General features: G+C 42.4%; 1 protein-coding gene across 1 annotated transcript; it reads left to right on the top strand.

Annotated features, from left to right (window-relative positions):
- Nucleotides 1-2,600: 2,600 nt before the first annotated feature.
- LOC115402386 (trace amine-associated receptor 1-like) lies at nucleotides 2,601-22,123 on the top strand. The gene is made up of 3 exons (XM_030110897.1): nucleotides 2,601-2,695; nucleotides 2,868-3,008; nucleotides 21,259-22,123. Exons 1-3 carry the CDS (start codon nucleotides 2,601-2,603, stop codon nucleotides 22,121-22,123), a joined length of 1,101 nt encoding a protein of 366 aa, XP_029966757.1.
- Nucleotides 22,124-22,818: the final 695 nt, after the last annotated feature.

The raw sequence follows: 22,818 nt of genomic DNA, 5'->3' as shown, positions 1-22,818 counted from the left end.
AGGCCTGGAACTCCTTGTGGAGGATTTCTAACAGGCTCAAGTGAGCATCGAGGCTGGAAAGTTTCTTATCTATGGAGATAAGAACGTCCGTCGAGTCGTTCGCAGGTGGAGAAATAGCTCCAGACGATTCCTCCCGCTGTCTCTTGGCTTTAGATGAGGAAGCAGAGGGGGTGGATGTTTGGTTCGGCTTCCCCATGACGATCTGGTGGAAGCAGCGATCTATGTACTCCGTCAGGCTGGTCAGATCCTCTTCGCTGTGCTCCAGGGTTAACCTAAAACATAGTAATTTCTCTACTTCTACGACTTTTTAGAGCCGAGTTAGTGAAAACAGTGCAATTCAGTGAATAAATGAATCTGTCAGCGCGCTTAGTTTGAATCTGCCATCTCACAGGAAGTGCGTCACTTACCACATCACACGTCACCTACCTGCGTCTCCCTGCTCTCTACCTGCCAAAAAAAAAAAAAAAAAAGAGTCCCTGTCTCTTTAAGAATCTCCTCAGCTTAGCGATACGACCCCCCTCAGAGCGTCCATCTCCATGTGCATTCTTCAAGAGTGGAGAGTGCACGAGCTGTGCAGGAGGAAATATGCAGACTATGTCAGAGCTGGGGTGGAGCTGTGCATTATGGGTGGAGCTGTGCACACTGCAAAAACTGCAAAAATCCAAAATCTTACCAAGTTCAAAAGTCTTGTTATCAGTCAAAATGTCTCATCTCACTTGATTTAAGATAAATTTCAGATACAGAGACTTATTTCTTGGTTCAATATTCTTATATCAAGATCTCGTTTTAAGTAAAATTCACTTGCTGCATGGACAGATAATTTCACTAGTTTTAAGAGTATTTTTCTTTAATTTAGTGTTGATATCTTGTATTTAGGTTATCCTTTTTTGCAGTGCAGCACCAAGCGTTTCAGCCTCAACATGGCTGCCAGGGGGAGATTCAGGGATTGCTCAAATATGCATAAATGGTTCAGGAAACAACTTCATGCATCTTTTTAATGGGGAAATGACACTATAGCATTATACAAAGCTCAAAAAAGTGGATTTTGCATAATACCCCTCCTTTAATGTGACCTTGGGCATATGATTTTTCCTTCTAAAATCAATTGCCATATCTTTGTTTTTTTAAGAGTATTAAGTTGAAGACTCCTCACACAGTGTACAAAGTCATCAATCACAGGGCCGTGGCTGCTCTCATTTTCCTGAAGCAGGTTGACAGTAACAGAATCATCTGCATATTTTATAATGAATTTGTTGTCATATCTGCTCCGGCACATGTCTGTGTAAAGAATAAATAATAAAGGTGACAGCACACAGCCTTGAGGTGAACCAGTGGATGTGCACTTAAGATCTGTTGTTCCCAAATGGTGGAACAAACTACCTAACTATGTGCGTTCTGCTGAGTCCCTTTCTACTTTTAAGAGTCAATTGAAGACTCAATTGTTCAGAGAACACCTAGGCACTTAATTCGACTCCACCCCACCTTAGGGGTAGAATATGTCAGGTGGTCCAAAACCCAGCACTTACTTAGCACTGACTGAAGTTGAAAATAAAAAAAAGGAGGGGGGGTGGTTGGCACTTCTTCTGCAACTTTATGGCAACACCTTTGACCAATCGCACTTGAAGTACTTTTTGCACTTACCAAAGGTTTTCCTCATGTCTGAATTCTTGCTTGTGTTGTACGTCGCTTTGGTAAGAAGCGTCTGCTAAATGAAATTGTAGAATTGTAGAATTGTAGAAGATCTGAGAGGGTACTATTTACTCAGTCTCTCTGGGTGAATTCAAATTCTCCCATTCGCCCTCGCCCTTGGCCGTAACCCTTCGTTTTGCGCATTCACGTGAAGTGGTAGGGGTGTCCCAATTCTACTTCATACCCCTTCAGACCGAGGGGGAGGGCGGAGTGCTAGGGCTATCTGGCCCTTAAAATGGAGATTTTCCAGGGGCACACTAGAAAACGAGGGCTATGTGACATTTCCCACATTGCCATGGGAAATGCAGGCAAAATGGCAAAGAAAACAACAGCGGCAGCCAAAGAAATCTACAAATGTGAGTATTTTTTGTTAAAAAAAGTAACTGCTATTTTAAGGTCGCTGCCATGTTACGTGACAGCTAGTTCTGTACCATTAAGTGCATCTGCTCATGTCTCTAACATAACGTTAACAATTAACTCGTTTTAATTTCTGCACGACCATGACATGTTTTATTGATATTACCATAGCCTGCTTTTCTGCTTTGAGCATATGAGGGGGTACCAGAAAGCTCCCGGACTGTGTTTATAAAATTAAAACAAGAATGATTTCAGATTTCTGGTCGTTCAATCTCGCTACAGCATGTTCTTGTGCAAATCTCTGCAAAGTATCGTCTCACAAAGTTACACAGGGAAAGCACAAACACTGCTGATGTCAACACAGCGGGACCGCTTCTTCGGAAAAGCACAAAATGGCAGAACACATCACTAAACACGATCAGCGCGCAAGCATCCGATTTTGTTTTTTTGCGTGGAAAAACTGCATACTCACCAAGGTCCAGGACGCGTATAAAGATGATGCCCTGGGAAGAACGCAGGCGTTTGAATGGTATGGGCGCTTTAAAAGGGGCAAAATGTCCATTGAAGAAAAGCCCCGCTCCGGACGACCCACATCCTCACGCATGCAGGAAAAGATCCCCGAGGTGGAAGCCGTGGTCTTGGCTGACAGGCGAAGGACGATCGGGGAGGTGTCCACCTTGACGGGGGTTCTGTGGAGTTCCTGTCAGGAGATCCTGTCCCGGGATTTGGGCTTGCGGTGGGTCGCAGCGAAGATGGTTCCACGCGTCCTCACTCCGGAGCAGAAGGCGGCCTGCGTGGACGTGTGCCGGGAAATCCTCCAGCACATTGAAGAGGATGCTGCTGGGCAGAGTCATCACGGCGGATGAGACCTGGTGTCACGCCTACGATCCCAAGACGAAGCAGCAGTTGAGCCAGTGGCGACACCCGGACTCCCCTCGGCCGAAAAAAGCGCGCCAGTCCCGGTCAGCAGTAAAAACCATGCTGATCTGCTTTTTCGACGCAAAAGGGGTCGTCCACAGTGAGTCTGTGCCGCCTGGGCAGTCTGTTAACCAGGACTACATCCAAGTCCTGAGGTGGCTCCGAGAAGCAGTGAGGCAGAAGCGTCCGGAGCTTTGGCGGGATGGCGAGTGGTGGCAGCACCACGATAACGCGCCGGCGCACCGGGCCCTGCGCGTAATGCAGTTCCTGGTGAAAAATGGGATGACCCTGCTGCCTCAACCACCCTATCGGCCGGACTTAGCTCCCTGTGCCTTTTTTCTTTTCCCAAGAATGAAGAAAGAGCTGAAGGGGCGGAGATTTGAGGACGTCAAGGAGATAAAAAAAAAATCGAAAGACGCACTGAACGGCATCCTTACGCACTAGTTTTCAAACGCCTTTGAAAGCTGGAAAACACGGATGCAACGGTGTATTCAAGTCAGCAGGGATTACTTTGAAGGCGACAGCTTTGAATAATTGTTAAAATAAAACAAATGAAACGTTATGACCAGTGTCCGGTTTTTTTCCAGCACCCCCTCGTTTAAGACACCCGAAAATATGTCATTTGAGCTAACATTACCGGAGCATTATGCAGTATCACGGACTGTAACGTTAACATCAACGAGTACCGCTGGGATAATATGATTGATGTAGAATGAAACGTGTGGGCAGTGAACAAATAATTCCTTCACAACAGTGTTGCATATCAACTAGGCAATTGTGAAAATGTCATATAATAAAATAACCAGCCTGGCAGCATATTACAACAGCATATTACTTGTGCTTTTATTCACATATAACAGCTGTACCCCTCTTTTGTGTCATAATTCACTTGACTTTTTATACAGGGCCTTTCTCGGTGACCTGGGACAGGCTTCAAAACAGTGTGAAAATTTAAAAAAAAAAAAAAAAAAAGGTAATCAGAGGAATTTTAATGAGATGCTGTAGAATAATTTTATAATATTCTTTACATCATGCTTATTATATTATGTTATTTACTATTGTTCATGTAATGCATGTCTCTGGTAGTTATAGTATGCTAGTAGACACAGGTGTAGAAAAGACATGTATCCTTTTTCTGTTCGCCAGCCTGCCATGTTTCATTTTTACGGCAGCCTCTTGGCAGCTGGACAGTTTGTTTTTTAAAGTTAAGACTACAGGTCAATTGTCTCTCTGTCTCCCTCTGGTGCAAATGAGGCTCATTGGATAAGAAATGTAACACTATGATTTGTTGCACAACACCTGGCATTTGGAAAGACTTGATGGAGACTTGATGGAGGCTGAGAGGGCCTCCCAAGGGGTCACGAACATTGACCTTTGTGGGGAGGGGGGAAGACTCAACTAAGAAGCAACGAATGGTTTTGAGTGATTGTGTCTTGACGAAGACTCAACTAAGAAGCAACGAATGGTTTTGAGCAATTGTGTTTTGACGAAGAATCAATTGAGAAGCAACAAACTCACAAGAAATAGTATAAATAGATGGAGCAGAGAGCGATCGGGGCGTCAGTTCTTTGGTCGGCCTGACTGCCAGGAGGGTTTTTTGGGAATAAAGTCCTCCTTTTGCATTCTGACTCTGACTCTGCCTGATTTTTCTGAGGAGAACTACGATGGAAGACTTCAAGAACCAAGAGTGGATATACTTGAGGATTTTACGTTTTTTCTGGAATATATGTTTGTGGGGTTTTTTGCACCGTGACTGGCCTAGGATACTTTTTAAAATAAAATTCCACGACATATTATTGGCGAGCCAGCCAGGAGGAGTAACCGGAGATTGATTTTTATCTGTGGAGGAGGACTGATTCAGCACACTGTGGCCACAACAATTGGAGGTAAGCAGATTCATTTATTCTGCGTCTAAATTTTTTGTGTGCTTATGTCTGGTCTCAGCCCAGGTGAAATCTAAAACCGGATTAAATTAATCCAAAAGAACCTAGATAAAGTTAAAAAGTGATTTTTAAAGATAAAAAAGAAAATTTGATTTAAAAGAATTTCAGAGGGGGAGTTCGGAGTCAGAATGCAAAAAACGACCAAATTGCATAAGAGTAACGACCATGGTGCAGAAAGAGTCTGCTTGCTAAGGGTAAAAAGGGGCCGCTTGCATGCGCGGACTGTCTTCAGGCTGCTCTGTGTCTTAACTTCTGAGTGGGAAGTGACACCGCGGCCAGAGAAGGGTCGGCATAAGTATAAGAGTGGGAGCCGCTTGAGGATAATTCTCCTAAGACGGGAGTAGGCGCCAGTGTGGAGATGCGGATACCGCTAAGGGTTTGTTAGACAGGAACAACTGTAAATCAATACTTTAGATAATGTTCTAAATTTTACATGGAGTAAAATGCATGTCAATTTGCTCGGTTGAATAACACACATTATTTACTCAACTAAATTAAAGAAAAGTTTAGATAAGTCTGAAATTTAAGTAGTTTAAATTCCTAGTGATCTGTATTAAAAGAGAATTTTGCAGTTAAGTGAGGGTTTATTTGGAGATAGTCAAGGTAACAATTACTCATAGTTTTTATGTCTAAATGGTTGCCAAGGTTGTTCTAAGCAAATAGTGCTCCATACTATTTTGGATGTGAGTGTGTTGTTTCTGTGTAATTTAACCTTAGGGCTGAATGGGTAATCTCTGCCATAAATAAAGCCTTCTAGGAGGGAGAGGGTATAAAACAGGAGACCCAGAAGTGGGTCCCTTACGGACGGCCGGTCCAACCTATGAGAGGTTAATTTGTTGACCCAGCGGAGAGACTGGGCTGTCAAAGTGAACTCTGGGTCTGAAGCGTAGGTTGTAAACTAGTAAGCCTTCTCCCAGGAGAGGAGAAAGTGTACACAAGAGACTCCAGGAGAGGGTCGAGCACGGATGGATCCGTCCCAACTGCGGTTACCGCCAAAGGTCAATTTGTCGGCTCAGCTGTGAGCTGGACCGCCAAAGCGAATTTTGGGGCTGAAAGGGTGGTTGTAAAACAAAAAGCCTTCTGACGCGGAGGAGGTAATTGTGTCTATGTCTAAGTAAGAGTGCGTAAAAATGTGCAAGTGAGTGTTAGAAAGATGTGAGGAAAGGAGAAGGGGTGACTGTGCGTATGAGACTGTCTGTGAGAGTTTGAAGGAGAGCAGATGGTAAAAGGAGCAGAAACTTTAGCCAAAAAAAGTACATATGTAAATAAAATGCGCATGTAGTCATAGGGTATTTTAGCAAAATTATATAAATAGTGTAAATAGACAGAAAAGGAAGACTGACTAAATTGAGAAGGTGGAAAAGTTAGAGAAGGTTTGCCTTCAAATGAGACGATGAAAGAATATTTTATTTAAATACTGCAGCTTATGTGACGTTACAGTTTTTATTATGAGACGGGTATGGATAATTATAGATAGGAAATTGTATTTGGGATGGTGGCAGAAACTAAGGGATCAAATTTAGAACCCTATAGTACAGGGCTGCGTAAAAGAGTACGCTGAGAGTCAACCATGGGGGAGTGACTGCTAGTGAGTAGAGGCAGCAGTGATAAGGAGTATTTACTACTCTCCTGAGAACATAGGAGAGATATTGAGATGCATGAAATAACTTATTATTGGATAGAATTTAGATATAAAAATGAAAACTAAAGTTGAATTGTGGCAAAATCGGCAGGAAATCATTCAGAAAACTGTGGCATTTGACCAGATGTGTTATTCTAACAAGTACAGGGGGAATTCCCCGACGTGCTCTGGACACGGGGATCAGGAGCTGCTGGAATGCAGGGGGGTTGGACGCGTTATCAGTGCAGCTGAAGTGAAGCACCATCAAGACGGGCCACTTTGCTGCTAAGTAATCTATTACGGCACGGAATGGCAGTAAAATCCATGGTTGGATATCAGTCATTCCATGAAAGGGTAACAGGTTTCCACAGATTGGTTCGTATCTCAGTTTAGGCTTACGGTTTTATTTCAGTATGTATTTTTGCATCCTGAAAAAAAAAAAAAAAAAAGAGAAAAGACTTTAAACGAAGGGTATTTTCTTTTTTCTGTTTTTTTTGAAGTTTGAATGTAACTACATGAAGAAAAATACACAACTTTAAAATTAAAAATGCCTCGACAAACTTTTCCTTCTCGTTCTCCTCCACTCATCCACTCGCCATGGCTTTCTGAAACGGGTGATTTGCGATCTGTAGGTGAGCGCTCCTCTTGCTCCTCTGGCTCAGATTTCACACATAGGCAGGAGGGGGGTGTGGAAGAGACAGTGATTGGACAGCTACTCGCAGGATGGGGATTTCTTTAGCAGAGTGCTTATTTATGCAGGTAGACAGACATAGAGATCTGTTCTGCAAGTAGGTGGCCAGCTGTAAGAAATTAATTAATTAAGCAACGACAGACTGTGGTTTATAGGTGAATTGATCTATGTATGTCGTACAGAAGAGTTTGGTTCAAAACCAAGAACCGCAGCATGCCTAATGATTATATTAGAGAACTAGTATTGAGAACAGCAGTTCTAAATAAATAAATATATAAATAAATAAATAATTTATTGTACTAATATAAACTATCCCCACAGACACAGAAGCTGTGTGGAAAGAGTCAAGGGATTTAAAATGGATCAAGAGGACAACAGGAGGCACAGGTACTAATATGACAGCACCCAAAATTTGAAAAAGAAATTCTAAAATGTATAAGAAAATAGAACAACAGAACTCCCGAAGGGGCAAAATGGCCCTCGGAGTCTTTGATGAGAAATGTTGTGACGAAATGGCATCAAACATCAAGCATTATGAAGATGAAGATTTCAGCAACAGAAGAGAAGAAGATCTGAATAAAGAACTGACAAAGTGACAACAGTGCAACTTGGAGAACAGAGCCAGCAAGTTGTGACAGTAAATCAAGAGCAAGGAATGCTGCAATGGATTTGGTTGGACGGGAGGCGGAGACAGCTGACACCCGCCAGGCCCACAGCTCCTAATAGCTCCACCCACCTATCAAATTCCAAGAAGTGGGATGAGAAGGGGGGCTACACAGCCAGCTGCCAGGCAGAGGAGAGACGCCTGCTGGAGAAGAAGAGACTCTGCAGACAGTGGAGACAGATGACATTCCAACCACGCTGCAATGAGTTCATCTGCAGTGGCTGCATAGGCCTCTACAGCTATGCCTGATGCTGTAGACCTGACTGAAGACCCATGGCATAAAACCCCATGATCTTTCAAGATAGATGGAGCCAACAATTTTATGCCAACTACAAGCCAACATAATGTGCACTACCAGATGGGGTATGTGGATTTCCCTGACAAGGAAATGGAAGAATCAAGCACTATGATGTGCCAACAACCAGATGATGGAAAAAACCAACAACCCTGATCTACTGGATCAGACTGATGGAGAACTTCAGTCAACTCTCGAAGAAGACGAAGAGCTAATTCTCCAACAAGTGTCACTGGAAGTATGGTCAAGACATAAGACTGATGGCGACAGAGTCAAATCAGTGAAATCCATCCACTGCCAAACAGAAATTGATACCCATTGAAGCAACATGCAATCAAAGGCATTGAACCAACCATAAATGGATTACTAGAAATGGGAGTGTTAGTTAAAACAAAAAGTAGATGTAACACACTAATCTTCCAATCAAGAAAAAACCAATTCTACAGATGATAGGTTGGTTCATGATTTAAAAGCTGTCAGTGCCATTGTCGATGCTGAGACTACTGTCGTCCCTGATCCACATATGTTTTCCCTGATCCACATACGTTGTTATCAAATGTTCCACCAGATACTAGATAGTATACGGTAATAGACCTTTGTTCTGCATTTTTCAGTATGCCGATAGATAAGGAGTCATAGTATCTTTTAGCTTTTACATATCAGAAACAACAATATACGTATACTAGACTTCCACAAGGTTATGTAGAAAGTCCATCAGTATTTGATAGAATACTAGCCTAAGACTTACAGCATATAGATGTTGCAAGCATAGTAATGCAGTATGTAGATGACATAGGAAAGAGGAACATAGCTCCATCAGATAGAGGCTATAACTCGAGCTCCGCAGCCACAAACGGTAGGACAAATGCTTTCCTTTCTGGGGATGACTGGATATAACCATCCATGGATAATTGACTATACTGGAAAAAGAAAAAAGAAAGGAAAAAAAAAAAGCTCCATTACGTGCACTGAAAAAAGCTGCAGACCAATTAAACGTAAAAAAGGACCTGCAGTTGGCACCAGTTCTGGGTAATGAAGTTATTCTTGATGCTCCTGAGCTCACAATCCAGCGGTGCGCTGCGGTGAATCCTGCCACTAAAATGGTAACTCCTGATGAGGGTATCCAATATGACTGTAAACAAGAAACAGATAACTCTATGAGGGTATATGATGACTTATATAACCAACCAATAACGGCTGATGTGACTTTAATTATGGATGGATCTTGTTTTAAGGATGCCATGGACAACCATGTAGGTTTTGCCATAATTGAACTAAAGCCACATGGCACCTTTATGGAATTATAAAGTACTAAATTGAGAAAACCATGCTCTGCCCAATTGGCAGAAATAAAGGCTTTTAGGACACCCATGCAGATGAAATTGCCAAACTCTTACAAGTAATGTTACTTTCGATGGCAGTTACAGTGATTGAATGCCCTGCCAATCAAAAGCCAAACAACTAAATAGCTAAAGGTAATCAATTAACTGATGAAGAGGAAAAAAGGCAGCAGGGGTAAGTATGTGCCTCATACTGTTTGCAGCTGATTGTAAACCTTAACTATTCTATCTTTTCTTATAGCAGCACAGGACAAGGTAGTCCTGCAAGGAAAAACGGTGTGGCTTAAGGGGTATGGCCATGATCACCCTGGATGGGCCGCAGCGGGGTTTGTGGAGGAGTTGTACTGGACATTTTGTCTTGCCACTGTCTCTGCTACGCTGTGCTATTAAGAATGCGCATGGTCAGGACCATTGCGCAAGGGGGGAAGTGTTAAGACACTTAAGAGATGTTTGGTGGTCACCATTTCTGGCACCCACAGTCGATCGAGTGCTGCATGAATGTGAAGTATGTGCTCAGTATAATACAAGGAAATCTTTTTCGGCACCTATTGCGCATATTCCTCCACCAGACGGTCCATTTCGTCATCTGATGATAGATTTTGTAGATATGACTCAAAGAATTGGATACATGCGATATATTCTTGTGGTAATATGCCGTTTCAGCAGATGGGAGGAAGAAGTACCAACCCATGCACCAGACAGTGGATCTGTAGCAAAGTTTTGTGTAGAGAGATTTTCTCAAGGTTTAGTTTCCTGACACATGTAGTTCAGACAATGGATCCCACTTTGTGGTGGAGGTAATAAAACATATTATAAAAATACTTGGGATCCCGCAGAAATTTGGATGTGTATAACCAACAGTTGCAGGGAACAGCTGAATGAGCAAATGGAATTTTGAAATCTAAGGGAATTAAGTTCATAGCGAACAGAGAGAACAAACTAAGATGTCTAAGAATGTTTTGCTAAGTGTTGTTAAACTAACTAAACTAACACACTAACCCATCTAACAGTGCATGAAATATGTATAGGGAGACCCATGCCTATACCTTTTTTTGAAGGGGCTTTTGGAAGGTCTATCTTGTGAACAGCTGAGAAGTTATGTTCAACAATTGTCCTGTATTTGTAAGGTGATTTTTCAACAGGTAAAAGGGGCTAAAGAAGACGGAGAGGCTGAAATCACACCATCTCTAGAATGAGTGCGACCTGGAGAGGGGGTATACATGAAAGGTTTCAGAGGGAATGGAACCAACTGAGACGAGGAGGTCCATTCAAAGTTGTCCTGACCAAGTCGCACTGCACTGGACATCGAGGGTAAGACTGTTTGTTTTTACTGAAACTGCTGCTGCAGGGCTGACAGACTGCCCTCAAAGCATCAGCAGACACCACCTGAGCTGGAAGGGGAAGGTAATACCTCCATGCAGGGAAGAGGCAGCTACAGGAAGGGAAAAGATGACGCCTCCCCTGCAGATTAGGCGCAGCTAGACAGAAATAAGATCATAAAGACTGATCTCCAAACAAAGCAGCAAAGAAACTAGGAGTAGAGGTTTGTTACCAAGTAGGCAAAGGAGTGATTCAGTTAGGATTCAACTAAGTTAGAAACAAATAGGCTTTGGAGATTTAGAGTCAGGAGAAGGACCATTAAGATATAGATTATGAAAAAGTTTAACGCAACCAATAGGTTGTTGCGACCATAAAGTTGCTATGTTACCTCACCCCACAGTAGGTGGAGTGCTAGCTACTTCTGGAGAACTCCAGATAGGGGTAGTATGGAAAACAATGAAGAAAATGTTTATGGAAAGGAAAAAAAAAGGTAACAATGTGCCTATGGTGGATACCATTAGAGAATGCTTAATGGGTTATTTGTCTTTATAGGGAAAATCATGGTGGAGAGCAATATTGACAGGAATACACTCCTGTTGGACAACATACCATCGATGACTCGAGACCAAACAGGAGAGAGGACGTCGGACAGTGTCTTCCAGATGGAGCCTGTCCCATGGCAACTGACGGTGGGGGATCTACAACCAGGACCCAGCAGACTTCGTCCACGAGAGTCCACCGGCGTGTACTGGGCTCCACCTCCATGCTGCTATCAGCCTCCGAGGACCTACTACCAGCATCCCCTCCCAACCTATGTCACCAGTACACAGGAGACCCTCTCCTCACCTCCCCTCCCTTTATGACGATGCAGGGATGCGCTCCATCGCAGGAGCAAAGGGCGCCAACAACACACACGGGTCCCCGAACCCCTGAGAAGCCAGGGAGACACCTTTCTCCCCAACTTATGACCCAATATCATCTGACGGCAGCGACGTCAGCGACAGCGACACCAATGCTCGTGTAGGATCCTGGTTTTTGAAAGTTTGTGTTTATACTTGGAAGTACCTTGCCACCATGCCTTTGAATGATGTACGAGAGATGATGAAAGATGTTCAGGTGTTGGAAGATACACCACGTAGCTGAGTGCGTCTATACTTGCCACTCGCAAAAGATGATTTGCTTTTCGGCAATTCTGCTGGCAGCAGGAAGCGGTTCCCGCTGCATCCAATAATACCCCAAGCTTCACTGAGTAGTGTACTGCTGCTTGTATCCCTTTGTGGGGAAGGGTTCAGTCAGGAGATCGATTGGTAATGGAAGGTTAAGCGTTAGTAGTATAATCTCTGTATTAAGTTAGTAATATAATCTTAGTATTGATCATTTATCGGAGTGTGTATCATGTTATTAATCATTTTATGTAGATGATTTAGTATATTCATACGTGTGTGCTGAAACCACATAACCTTTTTGAAAAGGTGCAAGATGTGCCGCAGTTAAATACTGCTGTTACACGCTTACAGACAAATGCTTATGTTTGCTATGAATAAATTGTAGTTGATTAGTTGTAGAGGTGTAGTATGAGACTTGTTAGTCTCAAAGGGGGGAAATGTAGAATAATTTTATAATATTCTTTACATCATGCTTATTATATTATGTTATTTACTATTGTTCATGTAATGCATGTCTCTGGTAGTTATAGTATGCTAGTAGACACAGGTGTAGAAAAGACATGTATCCTTTTTCTGTTCGCCAGCCTGCCATGTTTCATTTTTACGGCAGCCTCTTGGCAGCTGGACAGTTTGTTTTTTAAAGTTAAGACTACAGGTCAATTGTCTCTCTGTCTCCCTCTGGTGCAAATGAGGCTCATTGGATAAGAAATGTAACACTATGATTTGTTGCACAACACCTGGCATTTGGAAAGACTTGATGGAGACTTGATGGAGGCTGAGAGGGCCTCCCAAGGGGTCACGAACATTGACCTTTGTGGGGAGGGGGGAAGACTCAACTAAGAAGCAACGAATGGTTTTGAGTGATTGTGTCTTGACGAAGACTCAACTAAGAAGCAACGAATGGTTTTGAGCAATTGTGTTTTGACGAAGAATCAATTGAGAAGCAACAAACTCACAAGAAATAGTATAAATAGATGGAGCAGAGAGCGATCGGGGCGTCAGTTCTTTGGTCGGCCTGACTGCCAGGAGGGTTTTTTGGGAATAAAGTCCTCCTTTTGCATTCTGACTCTGACTCTGCCTGATTTTTCTGAGGAGAACTACGATGGAAGACTTCAAGAACCAAGAGTGGATATACTTGAGGATTTTACGTTTTTTCTGGAATATATGTTTGTGGGGTTTTTTGCACCGTGACTGGCCTAGGATACTTTTTAAAATAAAATTCCACGACAATGCATAACAGCTTATAGTCCTTAAGTCCACTTAAGTCCACTTAAGTCCACTATAAAATGGTCCTGAACACATAATATAATGATTTGCAATCTGGGGTTTTATGTGTGTTTGTTGCAGGACCTAAAAACTCCAAAAACTGGATCAGGGACTGATAGTGGGGAGACAATGGCTGCCACCTGGCAGTTTTTTGAAGACATGCACGAGGTGCCAGGTGCCAGGCCTTCGATTGACCCTCCTCTGTTGGTTTCATCCTTTGTGGCTGATGAGGATCCTGTTCAAATTCTTTTGGTAAGGCTACTGAAAAGCATTACAAAAATTAAACAGTAAAATGCTATGTTTATGTGGAATGATGTGATTAGTGAAGCTACAGTTTTATTTTTGTGGCCTTATCTCATAGTTCTGGCATACAGTATATATCCCTCTCATTTGTTCCTTTTTTTCCTTTCTGGAAATGGTTGAGCCCAGAATGATTGAGACCCCAGAGCCGAGCCCCTCTATCGCCTCCACTTTAGGCATCGCCTCTACCTCAGGGAACACCTCTACCTTCAGCACATCCGTGGAAACCTGCAGCTCACCCCCCACCATGGCTACCTCCACCGCTCCAACCCCTTCCCCTAAGAAGAGGAAGAGCAACAACCTAATTCACTTTTTGAAAGAGGAAAGTGCAAAGGAGCAGAAGTGCCACAAAGAGAGTGAAGCCAAAACTGAGCGTTTTTTGTGCCTTTTTGCCAGATGCAAATAATTAATCCTTGTCCATACCATGGTGTGTAGGACCCTTTTGGACATTTTATTATTGTTATGGTTGGTTAAATATATGAGTACGTTTTATACTCAGATTGTTCCACAGAACTACTGGTTTGACCAAAATGTTTATTTTGGTTGTTGTGCAATATTCATGGTGGATGTTTGCACACAGGTTAGTCCTTTCACATGTTTATACTATTTTATTAATTTTGGAGCAAAAAGAGTTAGAACTGTTGCTGGTAATGCCAATTGCATAATAAAATGCATTCTTTCTAATTTGTATGAATTATTATTAACATTTTTATGCAAGCACACAGAAAAAACAATCCAATTTCCCAGGAGAGGGAGATTAGTGCAACTGGAGACGGCATCGTAAACAATACCGGCGTCAGTTTACTACGTCACGGGTGACTACTGATGACGCATGATGATCTCGAAGGGTTGTCCCATTTCTTAGGGGGGAATTTCAGGCCCTACCCCTTAACACTCCGTTTCAAGGGCTAGGGCGAGGGGAAGGGTTAAGGGCTAGGGCTAGGGGTGGGGATGAAAACTAGAATTGGAATTGGGCCTAAGACTCTAAGAATATAAGGAGTCATATTTTCACTAGACCACATGTCAGTGGCGGCATACAAATAACCCACATTCTTGAGCTCACTCTGCCACTGATCCAGCAGCAGCAGAGACCGCCATCGATCTTGCAGCAGCACAGACCACCACAGATCCTGCAACAGTGGAGACCGCACTGATCACACCAACACTTCACACATCAAGGCAGAGTGAGCTGTCTAAACCATGGCCGTTTCTTCCTATAGGCCAGGGGTGGGGAACCCTGGTCCTGGAGGGCCGCAAACCTGCATGTTTTCCATGTCTCCCTGCTTCAACACAGCTGATTGCAATGAGGCTCGTTATCTGGCTTTCTGCTGGACTTGGCCATGAATCTTGATTCAATTCAGGTGTGTTGAAGCAGGGAGACATGGAAAACATGCAGGTTTGCGGCCCTCCAGGACCAGGGTTCCCCACCCCTGCTATAGGCCAACTAGGCGAATGCCTCGGGCCCCCAAGCCACCAGGGGGCCCCAAAGCTGCATGTTCAACTTCTTCTGAGGATAATTAAAATGTCCTGTTTTTATCTGTATCTGCTCTTGTGTTTATTACACCTCTTATATGCTTAAAAATAAACGTTGGATATAATAAACTGCAATGATAAGCTGTGGCTGGTGCTTTGTGGCATTATTAGTCTGTTGGACTTGGACCGCACTGTCACACAGCAAGTGGCGTCACGTAGCGGCCCGCCGACAGGTATGATGGGAATGATTGACAGCTACCCGTCATTTATGGCATCAAAAAGAAATAATTCCAGCAGCGCGGAAAAACAGAAGAAAAAGAAGACTGAGGAATAAAAACGTTCAAAGGATCAAGGTAAGTCATTTGTTGGTGATGTGGGCTGGAGAGGTGGAGGTGAAATCAAGTTTTTTTTTTTTTTGTGGAAGTTTGTTTATTTGTCCCACTTGCCAGCTAGCTAGCGTCGGATAAATGTTAGCCTGCTGCCGGCTGTTATCTGTTCTTCACAAAGTCGGTTTGTCTCATGAACGTTGGCCTGTCTTGCCGGGAATGATAGGCTGACTCCGTAGACCCGTTCATTCAGATGGATGGAGAAGAGAGGAGAAGAGGGAGGGCATGTTGTTGTTGTAGTCTGCTCTGTCAGTGTTCAGTGGAAGTTGTCTCACATAGTTTACACTTTATTTTATGATTAGTTAGAATTAATTTACTAAGTTTAGTGTGTATTGCATAGGGCTCTAATTAGGGACCGAGCCCGGAGGGCAAGGTCTCTACATGGTTCTTAAAACTGCTACTGTTTTGTTTAGTTTTTAATTTAAAGAACTGTTTTAAAGGTTTGTTTTTAATCTATTAATCAATCAACATTCATTTAACAGAGCCCTTTACAACACATACAGTGACCAAAGTGTGTTCCAATAAAATTACAGCATATTAATAAAAATAACTACATCATTTAAAGCCAATAAAGCAAATAATAAAACAAGATTAAACCAATAAAAACAAATACAAGAAATGTATTTGATTATTGTGTTTTAATTGATGTATAAATATTATTCATGGTGTTTTATTCTTATTTCAGACTGTTGTGGCAGTGGTTTATTTGTCTCAGTTTTATTACTTTATTACAATTTGTAAACTATTGCAGAAAACTCTTAGAAGTGGCAACTTTGTAACTGGATACAAACTTTAGGGACACTGTACATCACAATGTTTAATATAAAAACAGATTACTGGTCATTTTAATTTTCTGTATTACTGCAGCAACACTAATAATAAAATAGAATATGCACTCAGGATCTATTTTTTGCTTGATAACCTAATGAACTTTGTCTTTGCAGGAGCAATTCTAAAATATTTTGGAGCTCCAGACATCGAGCCTGAGTGATCGTCCGAACATCCTGACCAGGAAGCCCCGGGGCCATCAGGTATCTCCTTCTGTCCAGGAAGCTCCAGGACCATCATGTGCCTCCGAACCTCTTTCTGCTCAGGAAGCATTGGAGCAGAGGAAGACGCCACCTTCGGGTTGAACTGGTTTTAATACAAACTCTTAGAGCAACTCCCTGTGTTGTGTCTTCCTTGGCAAGTGTGCTCACACCCGGTCAGACCCCTTTCATTGATAGTAAACTTCAACCAGGTCAAATTTTTCCATTATTCAACCTTTCCATAACCCCACCTCACAATTTTAAGCAGTGGTTTGTTTTGATTGTCGCACTTTAAAATACATGTTGATTTGTTATGTTTTCTTATTTAAAATAAAGGTGTTTCTTTTTATAAATACTCAATCTGTTTTATTTATTGACATATAGAGGATGGTTTTCCTGGTATTATAGTATTATCGGTTTAACTTGCCTGAGTGGCTCAACTCTTAAGACGTTTGATTTTAACTGTAGCCTCGGCTTAGTAGACCATCTAAAGGGTTAGGAATCTCTTCTTCACAGTCTGACAAAATAGGGGCCCCCAGACAACAGCTGGCCTAGGGCCCCCATGAAGCTAGAAACGGCCCTGGTCTAAACACCACAATTTTCATCAGAAACCTCAGTCACTTGCAATGATGTCCTCCAATTTCAGCTGATCAGGGCTGAAATGGAGGTTAGATTTTCACATTTTTAACTGTTTTCATGCGAAGGGCAAACATAAGGTTCAAGAGAGAACTTCCTTGAATTAATGACAAACACTAGAGCTGGTAACAAAAACAATTGTGAACCACCCAGGCAGCCGAGGTAGCGGAGGCAGCCATGCTACTAAAGAAACAAGCTCATTTATTTCAGATGCCAGGAGTGAGTGTCGACTGACAGGTAATCCAGCTCATCCAGCTTACCTGTGCGTGCACATTGCTGTTCGCAGCACTCGCTCAGACTGTGGGGACTGGGCAAAGCACTGGGTCATCCCTGCAGATGCTGCACCACTTAACATCTTCCACCAACCGTTGTGCCACAGCTGGATGGACAGCGCGCTGACATTCAGGATGGTCCACCTGACAGGCTCCGTACAGCTGCTCAGCAGCAAAATGGCCTTCCAGCAGCCAAACGTATAAACAGTGCTGGCAAGTTTCACTGCAAGAGACGCTGTGCAGCATGGAAACGATGCCTGAGCTGACCAGAAAAGATGGCCACCAGCAACAGCATGTGGCCCTCCTGACAAATTCTCTGGGATTTTTCTGATCAGAGGAAGTGCAAAAAGGTGTAATGGAGGCCCTTTGTTAGCTAACTCAGGCATCGCTAACAAGCTGGCATGTCAACAAGCCTCGGGGGAAGCAAGGTCACTGTACCCCATCACTCAACAAGAATAATAATAGATTCATCAATCTTACCGTCTGCCAGGAGGTGACTAATGAACCTCTCACCTGAAAGAGGTGCCACAGTGGCGTCAATCCGCCTTAGGTGAAGGTGAAAACGGGTAGCTTCCATCACAGCCTCAGGAGGGTGTATTCGATGGTCCAACCAACACGGTCACAAGGCTTCCAGCAGACTGAGCTTCATGATTCCGTATAGAATCGTACCATTTTCTTCAAGGTTCAAGTTTCAAACTGCATGCGAGAAGAAACAAAGGAGCCGAACCTGGGATGAAATCGGAATGAAAACCTCCTCGGGTCACCCAGGGGTCACAAGTGACGTTGTTGGTATACATACTCAAATTGCACATGCACGAAAGCAACATTCAGTGCTTTCAGCACCGCCTTCTCATGGTCAGGAGGTATGAAATAGAACTACAAGCAGTACAGCATAAAAACAATGAGTTTGAATTTGACATTGAGAAAATGTCCACAAAGACTACTGTATTGGCCCAAATATAACACAATATTTTTTTTAAAGAAATAGTATTCTCAAAAATGGGGTCGTGCTATAATCGAGGACTAGATGGAGCCAAAGTACCAGTGACCTGTACTGCCTCTGCTTCATGCAGTGGCTCAGCCACCCCGTTAGGGGGAGGTAGTGAGCTGGACAGAGTGTAAGCCTACAGCAGTGTGAGAAGAAGACTGAGCAAGTGTGGCTGCTGTTTGTTTTTCTAAGGTTTATTTCAAACAGTGCATCGAAAATATATGCCCGTCAGTACTCGAATATACTTAGTTGATGTTCAGGAATAGAGGTGAAATTCATACTTGTGAGTGTGACCGTTTGTTTTGAAGTTTCAACGGAGATGCTAATTCCGTTAGCATGTTAATGGCGTTTCCATTAATAGTTAGCATTGAGCTAGCGGCTTTGATTTTAAATACTGACTGGTTTTGTAGACAGTGATGTATGTTGTGATACATCTTGTGTATATGTTGACTTATATTATATCTGGTTTGTTTCAGCTTTACAGTGCCTTCAGGAGAAAGTAATAAACGCTCAGACCAGCTGAAATCTCATGCTTTCTTTCTGAAGAACTGTTATCTACATGCCTGAACTGAATCCAACATTCATGGAGGGCTGAATTCTTAAAGTGGACCTATTATGCTATTTTTCAGTCACGTCATATAGGTCACGGACGCCCAAAAACATAGTATATAAGTTTGTTTGCCCCAAATCCGTCCTATGTTCGGAGTTTGAGCATTCTAAAAAGTGGCTCTGAGGAGCCTTCTTCAGAACAGCCTGTTTTTGACAGCCTACTTTCCATGATGAACTTGAAGGCATCTGGCCACGCCCACCTCGTAAATTCACTGTTGTTGAGAAAACACCTTACAGCAAGTTACACCGGAAGTTTCAAAATAAAACACAACGCATGACCTCACGGACGTAAAGTTTTTCCTATATGTTATTAAGCTGCCTCGGCCGACCCTGTTGAGCACGACAATCAGCTCAGCAGGGTCCCAGACAGAAGCAAACGCGGAAATAACCTTTTTTTTTTTTTTTTTATATCATAAACCATACAAAAGTAACTATTGGATAAATAAAAGCACTAATTTGAGATCAAAACATAAACCATGTACTCATCCTTGCTGGAAGTCTATAAATTACAGATCAATGTGGCTGGACGAGCAGAGCGACCTTGCAGAAGCGAAATGAGGTGTGTTTTTTTTTTTTTCTGTTTATATCATGTGTTGTTCGTGTGATATTGAGAACAGGGCAGCCTCTCAGAGGAGCAGCCCTCTTCATCCGGACAGCGCTGCGGGTGAGCGTTGCCCCGTGCGCAGTGCACCTCCGCTGGGCACCAGAGCTTGGCAGCCTCCCGGCCAGGAGCGGCCCAGCGGCTGCGCACGAGCCATGCGTCTTCACCGGCTTCGGAACTTGCGGAGCTTCCGTGGAGCAGCTCCGGGCCGTTTACCCAATCGGCCCCAACTCGGCCCCTGGAAATCAGGCACCCAGGCGCTCTGACAGCCGAGGCCGAGCCTCTCTGCTGGGGAGAGGTGCTCCATCACGTTCCCATAGGAGCTAATTGTGGCTAAGTTAGCGAAAACTGTCAGCTAGTCTACTGGTGGATGAGCTGACTTCATAACACTGGCGATGGATGAGAATGTACAGCCGAAATAAGCGATCTGTCCAGGGGTCAGCCAAAGGCTGGATTCTCTTCCGGGGGGGGGGGGGGGCAGTGGTCTTCCTCTTCATGACGTCAGAAAGAGGAAGATTTCAGAACCTCGTGTTTGAGTGTATATTTTCTTAAAAGTGGAGTGCACAATTGAGGGAGGTGACTGAATTTTTCACTTCTGGGGGATCATACAGAGGCTCTGGGAGGTCAAATGACTGTAAAGACTCCTTTTTAAAGTGAATTTTGCATAATATGACTCCTTTAATGTTCATGAAGTTGAATAGAACTTGAATTTGATGGTTATAAAGTTATTTACATCATTAATGCAGTTATTGAACCGTTGAGGGTATTTAATTGTTGCTTATTTTGAGGAAGAGAATATATTTTTTATTTAATACTGCAGTACTTTTTTTTATCTTAAATAACGTGAAATGCTATCTCTGTTGTCAGTTTTGGAGTTTAAAGAATTGTACAATAAAAAGTTCTCTTACGAGTAACTTTATTGTCGTCAACATATTTTTATTTTCACAAAATGATATTTGAAAAATAGGGTTCGCCTTATAATCAAAGTCGTCTTATATCCAATACGGTATATTTGGACGAAGATATCTCCATGAAGACCACAGCTGCACTAGAACTAGCTCTTATATGGAGGTACTGCAGATGCTATAAATGGAGGTGGAAAAAGGCGTAATCTGGAGTCACATTCTTCACCTTCATTTGACCAAAAAATAACTTACAAAAGATGTGCGAACATCTCTTTGCACACTGGGGATGTAATGACAATACTACATGAACTTAGAAAATTCTGGGTAGTACTGGAAGTCAAGTATTATTGAGTTTATTTACAAACTATCTTGAAGAGAAAACCCTTCTGGGTCACTTAGCTGCTCTCATGTCTGATGTAATCTCCAAGCATTTGATTGGACGGCTTCAGGATGGGTCTGATATGATAATGAGTTGAGTTGTGATAAAAGTCAAACTCATGCTCGGCAGCACAACTTGGGACATTTGCTGAAAAGGATGACTTTCTGCAATTAAAGCTTCTAAAGGTATACCAATAACTAAAATATGTTTTTGTGATTTGTGTTCTTTAACACAAATGTAAATGTGTTCCTAACAATAATGTGATTTTCAGGTATCCAGAAACATGGCAGGAGGAGACCCAGTGAACCGCACTTTTATTGACAACAAAACTCTCTGTTATCAGATAAATATCTCTTCTACATTTAAAAGCTCCCTTTCCACAATATGTGCTTTATTGACCATTTTCTTCAGTTCTGTATCTGCTGTAACTGTGTTTGGAAACCTTCTGATAATAATCTCCGTTATTTATTTCCAACAGCTGCACACTCCCACTAACTTCCTCATCCTTTCTCTGGCTGTGGCCGACCTGCTTGTTGGTTTTGTGGTGTTTCCTCTCAATATGGAATTCTCTCCAACTGCATGTTTTAAATACTATGTGTTTTGCAGATTACGGGATGGCTTTGATGTAACACTGAGCACATCCTCTGCCCTACACTTGTGTTTTATTTCCATTGACAGGTACTATGCAGTGTGCCAGCCTCTGACATACAGAACTAAAATTAATGTTCATGTGGTTGTGATCATGATTGTTGTGGCCTGGAGCACCCCAGTTTTCCTTGCAGTTAGTTACATTGTTTCAAAAATGATTTATGAGAAATGCCCAGAAAACTGTTTAATTGGTTTTCTGCTGACAGCTGGTTTGGGAACTTTCTCTTTTTATTACCTCCCTGTGTTAGTAATGGTGTGTATCTACATGAAGATTTTCTTGGTGGCTCGGAAACAGGCACGCAGCATCCAGAACACCAACTGTCACAGCAAAAAGAAAGGACTGACAGTCAGAAATGTGGAAGGAAAGGCCACAAGAACTTTGGCAATTGTAATGGGAGTCTTTCTGATATGTTGGGCTCCTGTTTCTCTGAGTTTTGCCCTTCAGTTATTGGGAATTCCCTCAATTTCTGCTGAAGTGTTTGAAACTGTAATCTGGCTTGCATTGTTTAACTCCATGCTCAATCCGTTCATCTATGCTTTCTTTTACAGCTGGTTCAGATCAGCTTTCAGACTCATCCTATCTGGAAAAATATTTCAAGGGGATTTTTCTCACACAAAGTTGGTTTGAAGTTTTCCCGTGTTGAAGCATTCATGCTTGATTACGGGATGTACATTGTCAATATAGATTCAGCCTTTTTTTTCCCCTTGTTAAATCAGGAATGAGTGAGCTTGTGATGGAAATAAAAAGTGATATGAACAAGTTTCCTGTGTTTGTGTGTCATTAAAGTTGTGATGATAAATGACAGTCAATGACTGGACACATCCATCACCTTTGGAACTATGACACAAAGGTCACCATGAAGATTCACATTAACAAATCAGTTAACCCGTAATTCAGACCAAAGCCAAATCAGCCACTCTACTTTTACTTCAGACAGACGTCCAAGTATGAAAATATGTGTAGAAAAGTGAAAAAGGAAGCAGATGAAAGGAAGGAAAGAAAGGATCCAGATTTTATCATACTTTTTACAAAACAGCGACGATAAGCTGAGAAACTAATGACCTTCCTGGTGTCTCTCCTTCTGTTCATTGAGAGACACTCTCCTGAGAGACAAAATAAGTTGTACAAGAAGAGCAAGGAATATTAATGATTACTGCAAAAAGAAATTGAAGATAAAATAAACAGCCTTGGAAACAAGTCACACCACCTCCTTTATGAGGTAACTACTAAAACTGACTTAACTTAAAAAATAGTTTTTCAAAACTACAATTTCAACTACATAGATTTGGCATGGATACCTTTGAATATGGTGATAAATCTAG

The sequence above is a fragment of the Salarias fasciatus genome, chromosome 15, assembly GCF_902148845.1.
Source record: "Salarias fasciatus chromosome 15, fSalaFa1.1, whole genome shotgun sequence".
Taxonomy (NCBI): domain Eukaryota; kingdom Metazoa; phylum Chordata; class Actinopteri; order Blenniiformes; family Blenniidae; genus Salarias; species Salarias fasciatus.
This window is presented reverse-complemented; position numbering and strand designations above follow the sequence as displayed.